Source organism: Ambystoma mexicanum, chromosome 3p, assembly GCF_040938575.1.
Source record: "Ambystoma mexicanum isolate Mex_15411 chromosome 3p, UKY_AmexF1_1, whole genome shotgun sequence".
Taxonomy (NCBI): domain Eukaryota; kingdom Metazoa; phylum Chordata; class Amphibia; order Caudata; family Ambystomatidae; genus Ambystoma; species Ambystoma mexicanum.
The window spans coordinates 159,261,408-159,284,090 of NC_090925.1; the positions used below are offsets into that span (position 1 = coordinate 159,261,408).

Sequence of the window (22,683 nt, forward strand, 5' to 3'; positions counted from 1 at the left end):
CAGGCTCTAATGGTGGACCCACCATACTTACGATTTTTCAAGACCAAGGTAGTCCTAGCCACTAACCCACAGTTCATACCAAAAGCTCCTTCGGTGTTTCATAAACACTCTTCTATCGTGTTGCCTACGTTTTTTCCGGAGCCATGCTCGGGAGCGGAGCGCATGCTACACACATTGGATGTAAAAAGGGCTCTCAAGTTTTATCTTCATCGTACGCAACCGTTCAGAGAAACGAGACAGCTGTTTGTGGCCTATGGGTTGGGTGCTAGAGGAAAAGCCATTTCAAAGCAAGGACTTTCAAGATGGGTGTCATCTACCATCTCGTACTGCCATTCCAAGGCAGGGAAGCCTCTTCTACGACGGCCAAGAGCTCATTCAACTAGAGCAGCGGCATCGTCGACGGCACTGTGGGCCGGAGTCCCTCTAGGGGACATCTGCATGGCGGCTACCTGGGCGACTACACACACCTTTACCCGCCATTACTGCCTGTCGCAGCAACATGCCGAAGACACCCGGATGGGACAGGCGGTGCTTCGACACCTATTCCAGTAAGGTAAGCCCCGGCTGCGGGGTGGCATCCTGTGGAATTTATGACTGTATGTGGTCCTTTTTTCCCTATGTAAACTATTACTGATGTATACATAATCTTAGGGAACGGCCTTTTGCGAAGAATGTATAGGGGTTTGCATGCACACCTCCTCTTGGGGGTAGTACTGCTATGTAATCTATTCAAAGCATGTGAATCCATGAAAGATCCAATGCTGGAGAAGGGAATAGTTTCTTACCTGTAACTCCATTTCTCCAGCATTGGTATCTTTCATGGATTCACATGCGCCCACCTGCCTCCCCTGATCATGCAAACCGGTTCCCCCACTACTTTGGGGGCCGAAATCTGAGGGAGCGCGGGGGCGGGGCCTGTATTTATATCATGACGTCCTGACGGCACGGGCACGCATGATACAAAACGAGGTGGATAGGACGCATAAGCGTCGAAAAAGTTTTCCTACGGGAAAGGGTCTATATAATGTACCGGGGATTCCCAGCCTGACGACGGGGAATATTCAAAGCATGTGAATCCATGAAAGATACCAATGCTGGAGAAATGGAGTTACAGGTAAGAAACTATTCCCTTCCATGACTGTGGCTGCCCACATAAGAGGACCCTCCTGCCCCATGTCTACAGAACCTGCTATCACTGTGTGCCTGCTCTGCTCGGTGGATGTTCGTACCTGCTTGCAACATTGCTGTGTCTGAGCCTCCTGCCCAACACCTTCATACTGTGTGCTAGGACCTAGCCTGCAGGCAATGCCTCTGCACAGTGCCATGAGAGGATGCCTATGGTGACCTAGAACCCTTTAGCGAAACCCATATCCCATGACTGTCTTCCTACCATGTGCCAGGGCTCAGCACCTGTTCCATGCCTATCCCTGAGGCCAAAGAATCTATAGGTTCTTTTCATTCCTGCTGTCTCTCAACTGTGTTCCCCCTTTATCGGTGCACGCTTAATCTCCTGTCAAGCAGTAATCCAGACGCACCCCTCAGCGATCGAAAGAAGGCATGGCTCTCACACACGACATAAGCTAGCATTCATATTAAGGAAGTCTTCATTTTCACGCATTTGGGATCACTAGAAAGAGCCAATGTCGAGGAAAGGGAAACATGTGTTCGTCTAAGGCCAATATGGCTAAGCAGACTCCCTATTGATTACTAAGGAGACATCTGGCCATCATCCACTGGATTGGGCGCCTTACGTTTAAGAAGCTATATCACCTCAGCTGGGGTGACCGCTATGATGATTGGAACGGGAGTAAACCCTGTTGTATTTTGCAATCAGTAGCCTGCTATGCCTGGCTGTTACCCCATTACTTGGTGGAGGGTGACGCAAACTGGCAGAACCCTAATGAAGAAGCATCGGAAGAGCGTCTTCAGCCATCTGCATCCATGACTGTGTCGTGTATATGGTGCCTGCAAGGCGATGGTGTTCATGCATTGGGAGTATTTGCCAATGAAGCTTGGCCAGCATGGATGTTCAGAAGTGCCAGGTGAAATAAGGCTAGGATCTGGTGAATAGTGCTAGGCACATTCATTTCAGGCTCTTTGGAGAGACAGAGGCTTGGAAAATGGCAAAGGAACAAGGCCTATGATCAACAGTCAAGGTTCTAGGGGCTTGGAGGACGCAGGGCAGTATTGGATGCAAGGGTGAGTTCAGAAGGAGAAAGAACCAGGAGTTGTGGCGTACAATCGGATGGAAGGGGCGGCCAGGGGTTGCACAAAGGTGTGGCTCGCCTTTAGAGAAAAGGGTCAACGCAAAGCCACCAAAGGAAAAACGGATATCTGTGGGAGAATGATCCGTGCGCATAGCTCAGCCAGTGAAATTAGAGCCAGTGTTCAACCCGGACAATGTCACCACAGGTAAGTGGTCATCTAAATCACCCTTCTGCCAATATAGGTGGCCTCCCTGCGCATGGCCGTGGACGTAGAAAGCTGGGTGGGGGGTTGTGGGAGGGGGTCATTAGTGAAACAGTGGGAGAGGCAGATGAGAAACCTGTGATGTTGATGAGTGCAGGTCTGAAGTACTCCTTTACCAATGTGCTTTCTTCGCGTTTGGTGGAGAAACAGAGTATTTTCTGCACAGGGAAGAACCCAAGATGTGATGGACTACGGTGCTGGGGGTCTGGTAAGCCGCTGATGTGGGAGAGTGTGTTGGAGCTATGGAGGCTAGCTTAGTCCTGGCTCCGTTAGTGTTGGTGTGATAATGACTAGGCCTGTGGAGGCCGTCTGTGTGGGCTTTGAGTGTAGTGTAAGGTGCTAGGAGATCTTAGCGGCGACTTAGTTAGAGAGGGGGATGGCTATAGATGGCCATGCATAACAAGTGGGTGAGGAGAGGGAGTTTGAGGTTGGGAGGTTGGGAGTCTGGGACTGCCAAAAAAGAACCGTGCCTTGATTGGGCCAAAATCCAGCAAGACCTTGAATGGGATCTGAGGTTTATAAGGATGTCTTCATAAAAAAGTTAAATATTCCAGATGTAACATTTTGGGATGCAGACTGGGTGGGGGTAATAGTTTGGAGTGAAAGCGCGGGAGTTTAAAATGGTTTAGGTTGTCTCGGCAAGGGTTGGCTGTAATGGTTTTAGCCCTCGATGTGTTAGCACACATTGGGCCTCATTACGACCCTGGCGGAGTGGGTTTACGCCAGCGTTATTCGCGGCGGACCCGTCCGCCCTACTACGAGTTCCCGTAGCGCCATGGAGCGTTTTCCGCCTGGTTTTTCCGGGCGGAGAAATCCATGGCGCTACGGGACCTTGTTGTTAATTACGCCACCGTATTTTACGGTGGCGCAATTAACGCCTTCCCCACTCCCATTATACCCTATGGGGCAAAAATGGGAATGGGGAAGGGTAAAATGGGGAATGGGGATTTACCGCCCCGCCAAGGTCGGAATGGGGCGGTAAATCCGCCAACCCCCATGGCGCTATCGGCAGCTTTCCGCCGTGCTCCATGGTGCATATTGCGCCACGATTTCCGCCAGGGTCGTAATGAGGGCCATTGTGTGATGCCAGTCCTGGAAAGAGAAAGGTTTGTAAACTTACATTTTTATTTGATTTTCTTTACAATATACAGGCCAATAGTTTGGTGACCATATACAGTACGGATAACAGGAAGCAGCAGGCGTGTCCGAAACCCAACTACTGCCCGGAGCCCACACCAACTCCATTTTATCCAGGAATGGGAGGAGGTCCATTTACCACCTCTGCAGGTAGGGGCACTGAAGTGAATTGTGCTTCATTTGTAGAATCTCTGCAGGGGTGTTATTCTTGTATGCTGAAGTAAAACTGTTCACTGTACATGTCTTGCATGATGATAAACCAGCTGCTGAAGCTCCAAATACATCGGCACCACCCCGACCTCACTTCATCCTCTACTGGTATGACGCAATATCACTTCCTGTTGTTAGGATACATTGCCATTGGCACCACCCATGCCAACTTAATTTACGCTGTACTGGCAGGATTCAATATCACTTACAGGTGTTAGGATATTTCAGCACCACCCATGCCACCTCACTTCACCCTGCACTAGTATGATTCAATATCACTTTCAGGTCTTAGGATATATTGGCCCCACCCGTTCCACCTCACTTCACCCTGCACTAGTATGATTCAATATCACTTTCAGGTCTTAGGATATATTGGTCCCACCCGTTCCACCTCACTGCACCTTGCACTAGTGTGATTCAATATCACTTTCAGGTCTTAGGATACATCGGCCCAACCCATGGCACCTCACTTCACCCTGCACTAGTGTGATACAATATCACTTTCAAGTCTTAGGATACATCGGCCCCACCTGTGGCACCTCACTTCACCCTGCACTAGTGTGATTCAATATCACTTTCAGGTCTTAGGATACATCGGCCCCACCAGTGCCGCCTCACTTCACCCTGCACTAGTGTGATTCAATATCACTTTCAGGTCTTGGGATACATCGGCCCCACCCGTGCCACTTCTCTTCACCCTGCACTAGTGTGATTCAATATCACTTTTAGGTCTTGGGATACTTCGGCCCCACCCATGCCACCTCACTTCACCCTGCACTAGTGTGATTCAATATCACTTTCAGGTCTTAGGATACATCGGCCCCACCCGTGCCACCTCACTTCACCCTGCACTAGTGTGATTCAATATCACTTTCAGGTCTTAGAATACCTCGGCCCACCCGTGCCACCTAACTTCACCCTGCACTAGTGTGATTCAATATCACTTTCAGGTCTTAGGATACATCGGCCCCAACCGTGCCACTTCACTTCACCCTGCACTAGGGTGATTCAATATCACTTTCAGGTCTTAGGATACATCGGTCGCACCCGTGCCACCTCACTTCACCCTGCACTAGTGTGATTCAATATCACTTTCAGGTCTTAGGATACATCGGCCCCACCTGTGCCACCTCACTTCACCCTGCACTAGTGTGATTCAATATCACTTTACGGTCTTAGAATACATTGGCCCACCCGTACCACCTCACTTCACCCTGCACTAGTGTGATTCAATATCACTTTCAGGTCTTAGGATACATCGTCCCACCCGTGCCACCTATCTTCACCCTGCACTAGTGTGATTCAATATCACTTTCAGGTCTTAGGATACATCGACCCCAACCGTGCCACCTCACTTCACCCTGCACTAGTGTGATTCAATATCACTTTCAGGTCTTAGGATACATCGGTCGCACCCGTGCCACCTCACTTCACCCTGCACTAGTGTGATTCAATATCACTTTCATGTCTTGGGATACATCGGCCCCACCCATGCCACCTCACTTCACCCTGCACTAGTGTGATTCAATATCACTTTCAGGTTTTAGGATATTTCGGCACCACCCTTGCCGCCTCTTGACCCTGTACTAGTGTGATTCAATATCACTTTCAGGTCTTGGGATACTTCGGCCCCACCCATGCCACCTCACTTCACCCTGCACTAGTGTGATTCAATATCACTTTCAGGTTTTAGGATACATCGGCCCCACCCGTGCCACCTCACTTCACCCTGCACTAGTGTGATTCAATATCATTTTCAGGTCTTAGAATACCTCGGCCCACCCGTGCCACCTCACTTCACCCTGCACTAGTGTGATTCAATATCACTTTCAGTTCTTAGGATACAACGGCCCACCCGTGCCACCTATCTTCACCCTGCACTAGTGTGATTCAATATCACTTTCAGGTCTTAGGATACATCGGCCCCAACCGTGCCACTTCACTTCACCCTGCACTAGGGTGATTCAATATCACTTTCAGGTCTTAGGATACATCGGTCGCACCCGTGCCACCTCACTTCACCCTGCACTAGTGTGATTCAATATCACTTTCAGGTCTTAGGATACATCGGCCCCACCTGTGCCACCTCACTTCACCCTGCACTAGTGTGATTCAATATCACTTTCCGGTCTTAGAATACATTGGCCCACCCGTACCACCTCACTTCACCCTGCACTAGTGTGATTCAATATCACTTTCAGGTCTTAGGATACATCGTCCCACCCGTGCCACCTATCTTCACCCTGCACTAGTGTGATTCAATATCACTTTCAGGTCTTAGGATACATCGACCCGAACCGTGCCACCTCACTTCACCCTGCACTAGTGTGATTCAATATCACTTTCATGTCTTGGGATACATCGGCCCCACCCATGCCACCTCACTTCACCCTGCACTAGTGTGATTCAATATCACTTTCAGGTTTTAGGATATTTCGGCACCACCCTTGCCGCCTCTTGACCCTGTACTAGTGTGATTCAATATCACTTTCAGGTTTTGGGATACAATGGCCCCACCCGTGCCACCTTACTTCACCCTGCGTTAGTATGTTTCACTATCACTTTCAGGTCTTAGGATACATCGGCCCCACCCATGCCACCTCACTTCACTTCACCCTGCACTAGTATGATTCAATATCACTTTCAGGTCTTAGGATACATCGGCCCCACCCGTGCCACCTCACTTCACCCGGCACTAGTATGAATCAATATCACTTTCAGGTCTTAGGATACATCGGCCCCACCCGTTCCACCTCACTTCACCCCGCACTAGTATGATTCAATATCACTTTCAGGTCTTAGGATACATCGGCACCACCCGTGCCACCTCACTTCACCCTGCACTAGTATGATTCAATATCACTCTCAGGTCTTGGGATACATCATCATCATAAACTCATCCTTTAAATCTAACACCCTACCAACCAACCTGAAAGAATCCTGGGTCCTCCCCTTACTTAAAAAACAAACCCTCGACCCATCCATCCCCATGAACTACAGACCATCACGGCAGTGCCCTTCCTTCTCAAAATCATTGACAGAGTGGCATATTTACAAATCCAGGACTACCTGGAAGCCAACCACTTGCTAGGCACCCGGCAATCAGGCTTCCGTACCCTCCATGGTACCGAAACAGCCTTGCTAGACCTCAAAACAAAAATTGAGGAGCTGAAGGATCGCGGAAAAATTGCCCTGCTTCTCCTACTGGACCTGTTGGCCGCCTTCGATCTGGTGGATCACGCCGTCCTATGCAACCATCTCAAGATCGCTGCCAACTTCACAGGAGAAGCTATAGCATGGGTCCAATCCTTTCTAGCTAACCGGACTATAAGAGTCTTCTCAACATCAACCTGTGCTGATCCGATCCAAATAACATGCGGAGTCCCACAGGGCTCTTGTGTTTCACCCACCATGTATAACATCTTCACCAAGCCATTGTTTGACATTTTGGACAGACTGGGCATCATCTACACAAATTATGCAGATGATACCCAGATCCTCATACCCCTTTTCGGGCAACTATGAAACAGACCTGGCCTTGGTGAACAAGATATACACCCTCATTCAGGCATGGATGGCGACCCATGGCCTCTGTCTGAACGACGAAAAAACTGAGATACTGCTCCTCGGATCTGCCTCAAACCTAAAAAAACTACCCTCAAACTACATATCCTTCAATATTGATAAGAATACCATCACAGTTCTGCCTGTAGTAAAAACTCTAGGTTTCTATCTAGACTCTGCCCTCACCCTCAAAAAGCAAGTTAGCTCCCTCACCTCCTCAACAGCTTACACTTGCAAGCTAATCTGCGCTGCCAGACCTTTCCTCTCTAGTGCCAGCTGCACTACCCTGGCCAATGCATTAATTATGTCCAGACTAGATTATTGCAACGCCCTGTACGAAGGAGCTAACAAATACGTCACAGACAAACTACAACGACTGGCAAATAATGCCCTAAGAGCAGCACTGAATGTCCCAACCAGAGACCACATCTCTAAATTCAGGAAAGAAACCCACTGGCTAAAAATAAAAGACATAATTCTCCTCAAAACTATCTCCATAACTTCCAAATGCCTAAACAACTTAGCTCCCTCATACCTAGCAGATAAAATCCTTAGGAGAACTACAAGCCGACCTACCAGGTCCGCCAATTAATTCATGCTTGAAACCCCACGATTTAAGCGGTCTATGGCTGGAGGAACTAGCTTCCCAGTCAAAGCTGTGCAATATTGGAATACACTCCCAATTGACCTTAGACGTCCACTACCCTACACTAGCTTCAGACACAATACTATCAACTGGCTCTTCACTAACGAGCTATAACCCCCTGCCACCATACCATCCCTACTGGACTCGCCTAGCCCGGTCTCTAACTTGCACCCTGATCAGCGAGATCGGATACCTCACACTGTATTTTATGTTCTGCACTCACATGTATATATTGTATATACTGTACAAACTTTATCGTAAATAAGCGGCCTTGAACTGTACCTAGCTACACCCTTTGTAATATACACTGTACTTTACCGCATTTATTACTGTATATTATTTACATGTATGTACTTGCCTACAACTGGCACTGTAACCAAGCCTCGAATTCTTTTACTGCTGCGCCCGTCTACCTGAGGGTTTGGTGCGCATTATCAAATTAATAAACAAACAAGCAAACAAACATCTGCCCCACCCGTGAACCTCACTTCTCCCCGCACTAGTATGATTCAATATCACTTTCAGGTCTTAGGATACATCGGCCCCACCCCTGCCACCTCACTTCACCCTGCACTCGTATGATTTAATATCACTTTCAGGTCTTAGGATACATCGGCCCTACCCATGCCACCGCACTTCACCCAGCACTAGTGTGATTCAATATCACTTTCAGGTTTTAGGATATTTCGGCCCCACCCGTGCCACCTCACTTCACCCGGCACTAGTGTGATTCAATATCACTTTCAGTTCTTACGATATTTCGGCACCACCCGTGCACCTCACTTCACCCCGCACTAGTGTGATTCGATATCACTTTCAGGTCTTAGGATATTTCGGCACCACCCATACAACTTTGCTTCACTGTATGTGTATATGATTCCCTATCACTCCCACATATTGGTTTTCCAAAAAAGCATGCTTCTAATGTGACATCAAATCCCTTCTACCAGGGACGCCTCGTGATTACAGTGCGTCCTCCACCACCAGCCTTCTCAGTTCCCTACCTCTGCGTCCTCATTCTCTGACCAATTCTCTGTAATGGCATAATAGTGGTGGTGCCAGCATTGCAGTCTTTTCGGACCAAATCGTTATTTTTTTTGCATAAAATAGTGGATCCCATAAAAAGGGTGTTTGGATTCCATCAACATTGGTGCTTTCACTGCCCGGACTCCAGTGCTTTCCTGTGGTAATTAGGACAAATGCATTCATCGAAGGGCACCGAAAAGGGTTAACGCGCTCCCACCCTATATGTAAAGACTCCATGTTTTCAGGCAGGGTTTCCTTGCTAACACACGTAGCAAAGATTCGGCTCTGCTGGTATCCAGTAATAGAGACCAGTGTGGCTGCAGGCCACCAATGACATCTTAGGCTGATCACGGCAGATTTTACCGTCTGTTGGCCAATTCCACCGCATCTGGTATGGATAGGGATGGAAGGCAAATGTGTAGGAATACGATCTGTCTAAGTAATGGGACTCTATTCGTTCATGTGCATGTTTCTGGCATTGTGATTTGCTAAGTGGTGAACACTCTGTGTGTGCCCTAGTTGCAATTGGTTGCCTATGCTGCCAATGTAATGGAAAGCATTCCAGATCTCCTGGCGTGTCTATTTTCTACTTGATTGCTTGTTGTTGCTCAAGTTTGCAAGACAACTTATGGCCCAATAGGAAGGCCCCTATGCTGTCACATAGGAGCTCAGTGATTGCAACTGGAGGATACAGCATGGGGACCGAAGAAAGACCAGTCAGGTCAACCATGTGAACTGGAGAAAAGCCTGGAGGGAACCGTAGGAGCTATTCCTGATGGCTCCCACTTCTCCCCGGGGTACACAAATCCACAATCCTTAAGGAGCGGATTCCTGAAGACCTCTCAGTGATCTAGAAAGAGGATCTCTTAGCCTTTTTACAAAACTTCTCGCACCCCTTATGGGACCAACCAGGGAGGGCACAGCACTTCGTCCACCGGATCGAGAATATCCCCAGGAAGTTGGTCACATTGTACCTTAGTGCCTATCTGAGGCACACCAGATGGCTCAAGAGTGACGGTTCAAAAGATGCTCCAGCTTGGTTTCATAAAGCCCTCTGCGTCAGTAATCGTCCAAAATTGTCTTGGTTTCCAAACCTAATGGAAGCTGGACCGACCTTTGCAAGGTCTAAGAAATGTCAATATTCAATGCCGACCCGTGCCAAGAATAGATGAAATGATTGACTGGATTGGACCAGTACAATACAGCTCTACACTGCACCCCCTGACAGGCTATTTTACCATTTCCCAGAGAAGACCGGGAGAAAACCGCTGTCATCACGCTGAAGTGTTTGTGCGAGTTCTGTGTTGACGTCCAGACTAAATTGTGCAGCTGCTACTAACGACCGCCAGGCACGGTACTCCAGCTCTATCAGGCCCTCTCTGGGTCACACATGAATGAGATAGAAGTAAACAGTTGCACATGGGTCGACGCTGTGAATCGCCTCCACAGAGATTCTTGCCTTCTGAGGAGACTCCCCGGACAACAAAATGTCACCTTGCCTTGTCATCAATGAAATGCATAAGCTTGTAGGTGGGCAAGGGAATTGTTCGTCCTCAAACAGAGAAAGTACAAAGTATCCAGGACACTCAACCCTGAAGCAATATGAGAAATACATTCTGTCCTGAGCCTTGTGGGATATTTGTGAGGAATTCTACCATCCGCACAGGGAGAGTGCGCTCGCCTGGGCTTTTTTATTTAAAAAGAATGAATGATGGGAGATCAACCTCTGGACAATATGTGGGGCCATTCCCGCACATATTTTCCACACTAACTGCACAGCAGAAAAATAGTCATGTACTCTGGGAGGACACAGTTTACTAGCGCCGCCCTCCCCTGTCATGTGTAGCTGACACCTGACAGCTGTGGGTACATCAGAAGCCTCTGGCTGTGGGCAGCCTGATTAGCATTTCAAGGCCCCATTGATTTGCATCTCCATCGTTACACCTTGCTGGTGGCGGCGAATACTGAAGAATGTTAATTAGCAGGCCTCAGGAAAGGCCTGGGTGCAGGAAGTAACAATCGAGACCAGAGACCAACACCTCTTTGTAATGCAATGTGTCAACTTGGTACTAACACCCCTCCTTGGTATGAAAGGCAGTGAATGTCCTGTCTGGAATCACTCCATTCAGAGCCGGAAGTATGTGAATTGTAGGAGACGAAAGTCTGCCTCCAACCCCCTACTTCAAAGGAGGCCCATGTTGTGACCAAGCGCCGCATAGGGCTCAGTTAATTAGGGAGACACTTTGATGTACAGCAGACAGGAAGATGGGTGGACCTTAGAAGGATATGTTGTCATCCATCCCCTGCCTGTTGCCCAGCGCCCTGATTCTGACCTGAAGCATCACTGAAGATTGTTGGTGGGGTTCCAGGATTTGTCATTAAGGTCGGTTTAGCCTGCACCAATCACTGGGGCCCGTTTGCCTTTAAAGGTGGGCTGAGCCCCTCACTGATCATATCATCTGAAGACTTTGCAAGGAGTAAGAAGGACTCATTTGGACCCAAGCTGAAGGTACAGTGTACCTTACATCTTCCGCCAGTGAAGGAAGGCCAGGAGCTCCAAGAGGGAAGCAAAGTCCCTCCCCTAAACATATCCCAGGGAACAGAGGGGAGATACCGGACTCAGAGGACCCGTCCAGCAGCTCCAGAACCAGTACCCAGCCAGCACACAGCGTGCCCTGCTATGTTCTGACAGCAAGCTTCCTAGGTGGGAAGTGCCGGAGAGTCTCTGGACAATGGATAAGGCTGTTGCTTGCTAACACCCTCCTGAGATTTGGGCCGTCTGCCTTGAAAGGACATGAGCCCTGCAAAGAAGCTAAGAGGAGGGCCACTCCAGCATCATCCAGCGTCCATCTTTTTAAGGACAAATTTGAGACAGTCGAGTCCTCGAACCGCATCCAGCTGCACCGCTGACTGTTGTCACGCCGCAGTCACCAGAGCCGTCTGAGACGCTTCGACCAGCATTCCAGATCCGCCAACCAGCACAGCGACAACGATTCTTGGCCCTGAGCTGCCATGCCAGACAGCCTGCAGACGTCCACCCATGTTCACTTGCCAAACGGCCTGACGCCTGGTACCCGCAGCTGTCTTTGCCACTAACTGTCTCACGGGCTGCGAAGTGCCCTGGAACTGCCTCGACACTGTCGAGCACCAAGAATTTCTTCAGCACCAGGTACATTGTGGTTCAGCCCCCCTGGTCCTTCTCCGAAGGTCCCTAGAGACAGTTACGACCCTTTGCCCCTTTGGTGTTGAAACCAAATAATCTTGAACTATAAGACGATTACTTTACCAACTACCCTCCTGTCAGTAACCAGAGTGCATCCCTTTCCTTTGTGTTCCTTTGCAGTGTGGGGTGTAAATATAGTGTGCTGGAACTGTCTGTTGTGATAATAATACAGTAGATATTTGTATACAACCTTGACTGGATAGTCCCTTTTATCATTGGGTAATAATTGTATTTTCGCTGTGTTGCAAATAACCAACGATCCACAACCTTGCAGAGATATGCCTGCTGTTCCGTCCACGTTATCGAAATTGGACAAGAAGGTCTTATATTTTACTTGTATTCCAATCTTTTTTAGATCCCTTCTGGTGTACTAGAGGTGTGGGGTTGATTGATGGTATAGAAACCGATATTCACCCCTGGACCACTGGTGCCCCGGAAGTTGATTTGTCACAATATTACTGAATTTCTCAACCATTGCTGGCCCCCTATGAGACTAACCAAAAGGTTCCAAGTTAAACCAGAGCCAGTGGGCTGCATCAACTGAGCAAGCATTTGGGCAATTGAAGCATGCACTATGACACCCCCCCATCGCAATGCTGCCCAGCTTTTCCAACCCATTTATCATCCAAACCGATGTTTTTCAGATGGGGGCTAAGAGCAGTGTTTTCACAATTCAGAAATGGGGCAGAACGACCTATTCATTAGTAGAAAGCTTGGGGGCATGGACTGGTCCGTTCCCATGGTAGAGTTGGGGTGCGTAGCCCTCGAGTGGCTGTAGAAACCATAGGATATTATTTAACAGGCAGAAGGGCACGCGTGTCACAGATCACACCTGTTTGACATGACTTGCAAGGGCCAAAGTAACCAACCAAAGGGGTATCCGTTTATTTCTAGCCGTTGTGTGGAATTGGGGAAACTCGCCATCCTTTTGTGGGGCGGACATGTTAAAGGAGGCTGGATTGGTCAGCCTGCTACCCATTGTACCACCCAAAGAGTTATTGAGTTGGAATTCTCTGAGCTCGTCTCCCCCTCAGAGACTTGGTATCTCTTGAAATAGAAAGAATCCACTTTCTCTGAAAATAGGAGTTGGAACTTCAGGTTCCAGCATGCCCCAGGAGAGTCACCCTCCAGTACTGGAGAGCATTGCAGATGTAAATGTGTTGTGAATAATAAAATCAAAATGCCATTAAATGCACGCAATGAAGATAACAGGAATTCTAAAAGACATTCAGGCTGTATTATTGTACCCCGCTCGCACCTCGAAGAATGTGTGGAACTCACAACATCTTATCATACGAGCCAGATATATAATGCTGGAGTTCACTTGAAACAGTGGGCCCCCGGCGCTGCAGATCCACGGAAAGGGGAGCGGAGGACCGGTTCTAGATTTGATCATTTAGTTTGGAACAGCACACACGGTAACTCCGGTGCTGTGGGGTTAGAGACAGGAGCTCAATGCATTGGTCTTAGGGTTGGCACTTGGTAGGTAGGCCCTGCAAACGGAGACGCCTCCATCATGTGAAGCTAGACCACCAACTGGTAAATGTTCTCCGTAGAAGGGACTCCTGGGTAGCCATATAAAGATGGGGGTGGCGACTGCTTCCAGATTCTCCGGTGGCGGCTGCGTGCCCGCCTTGTTTACAATTAAGATGCCTAACAATAACAGCTGCTGTGTACAGTGCGACGGGACAGTAATACTGCAACTGCTATGTAGAGTAAAGTGAGATCTGAGTAATACATTTAATATTGTGCTCTTCCCAACCTGTCTCCTAGGCCCGTCCCTAGAAATGGCAAGAGCGGACGCCGGTGCTGCTACTGCTGTAATGGAAACTCTACGAGACACCTTCCCGGAAATCTGGATTGATGACAACGTGCGAGCCAAGTAAGTAGATGCCCTGATCACTATTATCTTACTATCACGATTGCCAGCGCAACATATGATTCACTGGCTGGCTGTCCACCGGGGGCAGATGTAGGGCAGCGTGGCATTGATAACTGTGCAGGGTATTCCTCCGCCGTCCCGAGTGGACTAGTGGCGTGAAACCTACAGGGCAGCCGAGTGCAGAGCGAGTGATGAAGAGGAGTCTGGCTGGAAGTCGCTCGTGTGTGTGCACAGCATTCCAAACCTGCAGGTCCGATGTGCAGAAACTTTGCACCGTTGCCGTTCCAACACGCACCGTGTTTCCACTTGGGCAAAACTAGCCTGGTGCAAAAATGCATTGAATCAGGGAAAAACCACACTTGTCCCCGGTGCAACATTTCTGCAATATGGCCCCTATCTGTGCCACCATTTAAAAACCACCGGCACCTGCTCCCCTCTTCATTGTATCAGTCCGTTTTTATAAGCGATCAGCATTAGCATTGCTAGCCACAGTAGCACCCTCTGACCTGACCTAATTCCCAACATTACTTCCTGCAAAGCTGCTTTTCTATGCAGGGATTGTTGGGGACGTACCCCCAGGTATGCCAGAGGGACTTGGGGCCCAACTCCCTCCCCAGGATAAACGAAGGACTCAGTCAATGGCAAGTTCAAACCGCGGTTTATTACAGGCAAAACCAACAGGGATCAGGAACAGGAAAAATCCATTCACATCTCGCTCTTCCTCGGCTTACAGGCTGGTTTTACTACCCCATGGCGTCAGCATGACGTCACAACCTGGGCCCTTCTCCAGAAAACCTACCAGGCCAAGTGATTGGGTATTGAGTATGTCATAACCTATTGTAGTGATAAACAGTACCCGCACCTCCCTGGGATCCAGCCCTTTGTGCAGAGTAAATCACTCCTAATTACCTTCCCACACAAATAAGGTTTAAGACGCATGATGAACTCAGTCTGGAAAAAAGCCAATCACACAGAATATATGATGCTTGCATTTATTATCTACAGTTAGAACTAAGCAGCAATTTACAATAATGTGGAAATAGAAAGTGCAAGCTATATAATGTCAATTATCAATCACAGATGAATATGCAATTATTTGGTCTCACGCTCCTAATAAAATGTAGATGAAGGTACGATCTGATCACACCCAGGACCCTCGCTGCTACAAGTGCCCGGCACTCCTCGGAAGAGGAGGGGAGGACTGGCCAAGCCCGCACAGTCCTACACCAGAGCGGGGATGTGATGCTAGGAGTCTCGGCCCAGATAGTGCACAGCTGGTCGTCCAGGCACTGTTCTTCTTGGTACGCGTGTCTTTCCAACAGCCCAGGATGAGTCCTCTCTTCCCTGGTCCAAGTATAGTTCTCTTATTAGGAGCTGCACGTCAATCATCATGACGTGTCAGCTCTTCGAGAAGCTTCTAGGCTCACCCTTCCGGGCAGTAAACATGTTTTCGCTTGGAAAGTTACAAGACTGGAAACAGCCAGTCTTGGCTCCAAGGCTTTGGGCACTGTGTTTTGAGAAGATCTGACATTCTTGCCTTATCAGTGCACCTGACCCGCAGAGCGAAGACGAGCAAAGCTGTGCCTGGCTCCCAAGGGCTGCGTAGAGCCTCTTGCAAATGCTAGATGTTTTATGTCTTCAGAAAAGGCCTTCGCAATTAACCCCTTGCAAGCATGCAGGCTCACCCATTTCGAGAGGCCTGGTTGATGTCAGCATTTTCCTCCACGCTTCGAATAGGCTCTAATACACACAAGATAGCTCAGTGGGTTAGTGCAAATGCAGGTTACTGCAAGCGCCTAGCAGCTTATCACGACACCTATACAGGACATTATAGATGTTACTCCACTGGCCCTCACGTGTCAGGTGTCTGGCCTGCTCTATCCCCAAGTCACTAACTATAACATTGTTGCAGTGTTGTGGACATACCATTGGTTCTTGCCCATTGCTACCCACCCTTAGGGTACTAAACTGTGATTGGCTAGAGCTGACGTCCCCAGGCCTGAGATCTGCAAAGATTCTCAGCTCACTGTGTACCTCTTCAAGGTAATGACGACTTTGTGTCTATATTGTAACATGTGTGTACCACCTTAGCTTATGAGAGTGCTGTCCCAACCTGCGCAACACTTGTTGCATACTGCTGCATACTTGTTGCTGTCTGTGGGTCTCATCACGAGTTGGGCGGTAACGCTGGTGGTATTACCACCGGCGGTATTAGCCCTACCGCCAAACCCAAATGCTAGATGTTTTATGTCTTCAGAAAAGGCCTTCGCAATTAACCCCTTGCAAGCATTTGTTCTTGCAGTCTGGAAACCCCTGTGCGGCCAGCTTTCGCACGTTGCTGTAAATACCATTTCCATTTGACATGAGTGGCGTCTTGTGCTCTGCCACTTTTCCCGCTTGCAGCAGTGTCACGCACCCAGCCCATGATTGGAATTTCTGTGCAAATTGTCACTGGTTGCCCGCCTGTGATTCTTTCAGTTTCAACTAGAGCCCTTTACACTGCAGCAACTTGTTTCTCAAGCGGAGTGTATCTTGTCATAGGATCTGTGAGCTTCCTTGACCAGAACCCCTGTGGCACTCTTTTCTGTCCTTGCTTTTGCCACAAGCTCCACACAGCCACGTCATTGTAGACAAGAATTTCCAATTCAAAAGGATCAGTTTTTGTCATGGGCCCCAGCGTGATGTAATTTTGCAATGCGTCTTTAGCCTGTTGGAAGGAAGTCTGTTGCTCTAGGCCCCATGTAAAGTCATGTTTCTTTCTGGTGACTTTGTAAATGGGTTTCAGAATCAGGCTTAAATGAGGTATGTGATTTCTCCAAAAACCCATTAACCCAATGAATCTTTGTGTCTCTTTTTTATCTGCTGGTGGAGCCATCTGCTGAACCATATCAATTACCGAATTTTCTTAACTGACCCAGACCAGATTGCACCTAGAAATTTCACCTCTTGAGCAGGCCCCTGTAGCTTTTTGGGATTTATGGCCCACCCCCGATTTTGCATGTGTGTGATCAACTTTTCAGCAGCGTTTTCTACATGTTCTTTCTCAGCACTGATCAGCATGATGTCATCAATGTAATGAGCAATAAATACATCATCCAACTGCACCATCTTTAAGTCTCTGGCAATCAATCCATGACACAGAGTGGGACTATGCACATACCCCTGGGGCAATTTAGTAAAGGTAAATTGTCTGTCTCCCCAAGTGATAGTAAATTGGTCTTGTGATTCAGTGTCAATATCAATGGAGAAAAATGCATTGGCCAGGTCAAGGACCACATGCCATTCACCCACTTCTCTCGTAAGGTTTTCAATCAGGGTGAAGATGTCTGGCACTGCCGCAGCTAAGGGCGGCACCTTCTTGTTCAAAATGCGGTAATCAATCGTCAGACGCCACGCCCCATCCGGTCGGCGGACAGGCCAGATCGGCGAGTTGAATGGGCTGACTGCCGGCCTCATTATGCCAGCTTTCACCAATGACTCAATAGTTTCACCAATCTCTTTATGTCCTCCTGGCAACCGGTACTGTTTCACGCACACTGGCTCAGCAGGAGGAGGTAAATGCAAGGGGGACCATTTGGCATGCCCAACCACAACGGGGTTAACAACTCTCACTTAGATTTTTCGATTGCCAAAAACAAATTCGCCTAAATCTGTAGTCACACTTTTGCCCAACAACACATCCATGCCAAGGATGTACTCCGGTATATCTGCAATCAAAACATTTGCTGTGAAAGGCAATCCCTCGCCAATTGACATTTTTACATTAAAGGCTTTTGCAACAGTTTCTGCTCCCCCATAACCATTGACCAAAACTCTGGGACAAGATAATTTACTGGGATTGCCATTCAGAATGGTTACCTCAGCTCCTGTGTCTAGTAGAGCCAAAACATGTTTTACTTTCTCATCCAAATACAATGTAAGTGGCACAAAAGGGCATCTGTCTCTGGGACTAGTTCTCTTTATTAACCGTAGCTCAAAGACAGAGCCAGCCCTTCAATCAAAAATGGGGTCTGGGACCTCCCACTTGTCCTTTGCCAAATCAGGGAAACCTTTTGCTCGCACTTTGGGCTTCAACACCTCCTCTTCAGAGGGTGCAGAGGGATTAGTTTTTCCCGATCCCTGTTTTTTCAATTTCTTCCATTTCTCAAGCAGCACAGATGTGGGTTTACCGTCTATCTCTTCCCTTGGAATTCCCGCTTTTAGCAGGTCCACCCACATTTGTCTGCGTGTGATCTCAACAGTATCAGTTTTCTCTTTAGACTTTACATTTTTGCCACGCCTTTTCTCTGAATCATTGTTTGCAGCCACTAGGCGCGCTGCTTTACGCACATCCAGCCCTTCTAATTGCCCTAACAGAAGTGCCACTTCACCAATGGCTTTGCCTTGCGCTGGACCCAGCAATGAAAGCAATGCGCCCTTCATATGACTCGGTGCATTTCTTAACAAACGTGCGCGCATGCCAGCTGTAAACAACTCCATGTCAGGCCCTGCAAAATTTGCACTGTACAGTGCACACTATAAACCCATCTCTCTAAGCTGATCTATTGCTTCAGTTAGTGATTGCCAACCGCCCCAACTCTCTTCCACATCCATTGGACTCCCATACAGAGTCATTAGGGCAGTCTGAAGCCAATTAAACAAGGAATGAGAGCCTTGCTTCCCGAGCGCACCGCACACTATCTGTCCCAACATCACATTAGTAGTGAGTGAACCCATCTTTAACAGTTCTTCTGGGGTTAAGAAGATACTATCGGCACCCGTGTCCCAGAGGCGAAGGAACCACCTCAGAAGTGCTTCACCTGGCATCTGTCTGAATAATTTAGCAATCTCTAAAAGCTCTGTCTGTGTATAATCCTAGTATTCTGAATATTTGCACCGCCAGCTTGGCCTTTCGACTTGTTAGTGATTAACGGCCGCGCTGGATAAACACATTTCCTTGGAGCACATTCCAGCTCCTCTTCATCAGAACAATCTAATTCAGCAAGCCTAATTTCAACAGATTCATTCCAGTCATATGCTTGCTCAGTTTCGCTATCACTGACTTCAACCGACAATAAATTTGGGTCCCAGTTATCTTTCCTAATTAGCGCACGAATCCTTCTCTTTGACGGATTGCCCCGCCACTGTCTGCGCTTGTGTGTGGCTACACGCACAGCTCAAGAGGCACACCTGTCCTCCATCTGATCAGCCCGCTTAACGGACGATTCAAGGGTCTCTCTCATAATGATTTGTTGCTCCTGGAGCAGGGAAATCTCATCTGTTAGTTTGCGAATCTGCGCATCTTTAAGCAATTCATTCTCATGCACCTTTCTGAGCGCCTGCAGGAATAACCAGCCTATGTTTCCTGCTGCCTTTAGCTCCCTTCTGCATTTCTCAAGCGGTAAACTCTCCAAGCACTTACTAATTACCGCTGGGGAAACATCATTTTCAAGCATGTCCCATGCCCTCGGTGCTGAGTACCGATGCAAAATATCTGCCACACCCGACCAAGCATTTGATGCCGGCCATCCTGGAATGTGACAGAGTGCACTATCTTCCCCATTGCATTCATCTTTTCCATGTTTTTTCCAGAATGGCATTGTGCTCGTAAACCCTGCTCACAGCGCCAAATGTAGTGATAAACAGTACCCGCACCTCCCTGGGATCCAGCCCTTTGTGCAAAGTAAATCACTCCTAATTACCTTCCCACACAAATAAGGTTTAAGACGCACGATGAACTCAGTCTGGAAAAAAGCCAATCACACAGAATATATGATGCTTGCATTTATTATCTACCGTGTCTAATGAGAACTAAGCAGCAATTTCCAATAATGTGGAAATAGAAAGTGCAAGCTATATAATGGCAATTATCAATCACATATGAATATGCAATTATTTGGTTTTACGCTCCTAATAAAATGTAGATGAAGGCACGATCTGATCATACCCAGGACCCTCGCCGCTACAGGTGCCCGGCACTCCTCGGAAGAGGAGGGGAGGACTGGCCAAGCCCCCACAGTCCTACACCAGAGCGGGGATGTGATGCTAGGAGTCTCGGCCCAGATAGTGCACAGCTGGTCATCCAGGCACTGTTCTTCTTGGTACACGCGTCTTTCCAACAGCCCAGGATGAGTCCTCTCTTCCCTGGTCCAAGTATAGTTCTCTTATTAGGAGCTGCACGTCAATCATCATGACATGTCAGCTCTTTGAGAAGCTTCTAGGCTCACCCTTCCGGGCAGTAAACATGTTTTCGCTTGGAAAGTTACAAGACTGGAAACAGCCAGTCTTGGCTCCCAGGCTTCGGGGACTGTGTTGTGAGAAGATCTGACATTCTTGCCTTATCAGTGCACCTGACTCGCAGAGCGAAGACGAGCAAAGCTGTGCCTGGCTCCCAAGGGCTCCGTAGAGCCTCTTGCAAATGCTAGATGTTTTATGTCTTCAGCAAAGGCCTTCGCAATTAACCCCTTGCAAGCATGCAGGCTCACCCATTTCGAGAGGCCTGGTTGATGTCAGCATTTTCCTCCACGCTTCGAATAGGCTCTAATACACACAAGATAGCTCAGTGGGTTAGTGCAAATGCAGGTTACTGCAAGCGCCTAGCAGCTTATCACGACACCTATACAGGACATTATAGATGTTACTCTACTGGCCCCCACGTGTCAGGTGTCTGGCCTGCTCCATCCCCAAGTCACTAACTATAACATTGTTGCAGTGTTGTGGACATACCATTGGTTCTTGCCCATTGCTACCCACCCTTAGGGTACTAAACTGTGATTGGCTAGAGCTGACGTCCCCAGGCCTGAGATCTGCAAAGATTCTCAGCTCACTGTGTACCTCTTCAAGGTAATGACGACTTTGTGTCTATATTGTAACATGTGTGTACCACCTTAGCTTATGAGAGTGCTGTCCCAACCTGCGCAACACTTGTTGCATACTGTTGCATACTTGTTGCTGTCGGGAGGTCTCATCACGAGTTGGGCGGTAACGCTGGTGGTATTACCGCCGGCGGTATTAGCCCTACCGCCAAACCCCCTTGCGCTATTAGCGCCGGATCACGGGTTTGGCGGTAATGGAATTCCCCATTCCCCACTGAGCCCATTGGGGAATGCCCCATTCCTCATTGGGCTCAATGGGGAATTTTCGTGCTCTTACCGCTGGCGGATTTCCCGCCGGCGGTAATAGCGCGAATTTTCAGCGGATTTCCCCCCAGCTAAGAGCTGGGGAGAAATCCGCCGAAGCTCTGATTTGGAGGACCCTTAAATCCGGCGGAAATAGCGCGACCGCCAGATTAAAGGGTTACCACCAAACTCGTGATGAGGCCCAGTGTCTAGTAGCCTGAGCCCGGCTATCTTTCCCACCTCTGATCGCTGTCCATTGTCTGCTTCTGCTGCGTCAAGTGTTCAGAGACCACGTACTTGAATTATGAGCATTTATTAGTCTTTTCTGCATCTGGTCCCTTTGTCATGTGAGAATTGGAATGTCATCCATATCTCTTGACCTTGGCTGCGGGTCCTGTCTCACATGTCTTGCTTTTGTCCAGCCTAAATCAGCTCAGCTCATCTCTTGCTCAGGGGCCTGAGGCCTGCTGTAACTTTCCTAAACATTATAATGTGGTTTCTACAGTGTCCATGCTATGCTACAGTGTCCATGCTATGCTACATTTCCATAGGTTATTCACACATGGCTCTGTCAGGTCCCATGGTGCTCCTGCAGTTCCATAGGGATATTCCTGTGTAAGCATCTGCAAGCTTTGCTCAGGGTCTCTTGTCTCTTGAGGTTTCTGCGTTGCTGCGTTTGGCTAATGGCAAAAATAATAAAGCAATGACAGTATGTATATGTGTCTGTCCTCTAGCTATAGACCTGGACGCTTGTGTTCTTCATGTATTCGAGTGCATGTGCTTCATGTCTAATGCTGCTATGTCATGGTGTCTCTAACGATGTCAGCAACATGGCTTCTTGGTGTTTTAGTCCAAGATATCCATACAGGTGTCTCTAATCATAGCCTCTGTCTCCAATCATAGCCTGTGGTTCTTCATCCACGCATGGATAGATCTGTATGTCCTTTGGTCGGTATGGCTGGCTGAGGGGATACCTCTTGACGTACTTGTCAATCATAGGTCTGTTGGGATTTCGTCCAAAATAGAATGGGTGATTGCCATGGTTTCTGGCCTTCTTCCTGGTCATGAATTTAATAGGAGGGGGGAGGGGGTTGGTGGCAGGATTCCCCAACCCTCTTCCGGATTTTAGCGAAATATTGAGCCAATAGGTGGTGCCAGTGGGGCCGGAAAGTGTAGGTGCAACAGGCACTAAACTGACTGAGCCGGAGTAAAGCTGAAGGCCATTTAGGGCATGTGTGTGTATAGAGCAGTCAAGAAATGAACACACTGCATGCAGTCTCGCAGTCCCTATCTGGCCTCCCATCACTAGCTGGCGGGCTTCCTATTTGACCAGAAGTTGTCATTTTATGCTGCGGAGGGGCACAATACTCGCTCCTGTTTACTTACTGTTTTATTTATTTATTGTAATTTGGTTTTGCAATATAATAGT

At 48.3% G+C, this 22,683-nt stretch overlaps 1 protein-coding gene across 2 annotated transcripts in view; it reads left to right on the forward strand.

Moving 5' to 3' along the window:
- The window catches only part of LOC138580191 (alpha-2-macroglobulin-like), a 574,708-nt gene that overhangs the window by 105,403 nt on the left and 446,622 nt on the right, over window positions 1–22,683 (forward strand). For both annotated transcript variants that reach the window (XM_069650528.1, XM_069650529.1), the window contains exons 4-5: window positions 3,621–3,756; window positions 14,049–14,157. In XM_069650528.1, coding sequence (XP_069506629.1) covers window positions 3,621–3,756; window positions 14,049–14,157 — 245 coding nt within the window. The remainder of the gene's footprint in view (window positions 1–3,620; window positions 3,757–14,048; window positions 14,158–22,683) is intronic.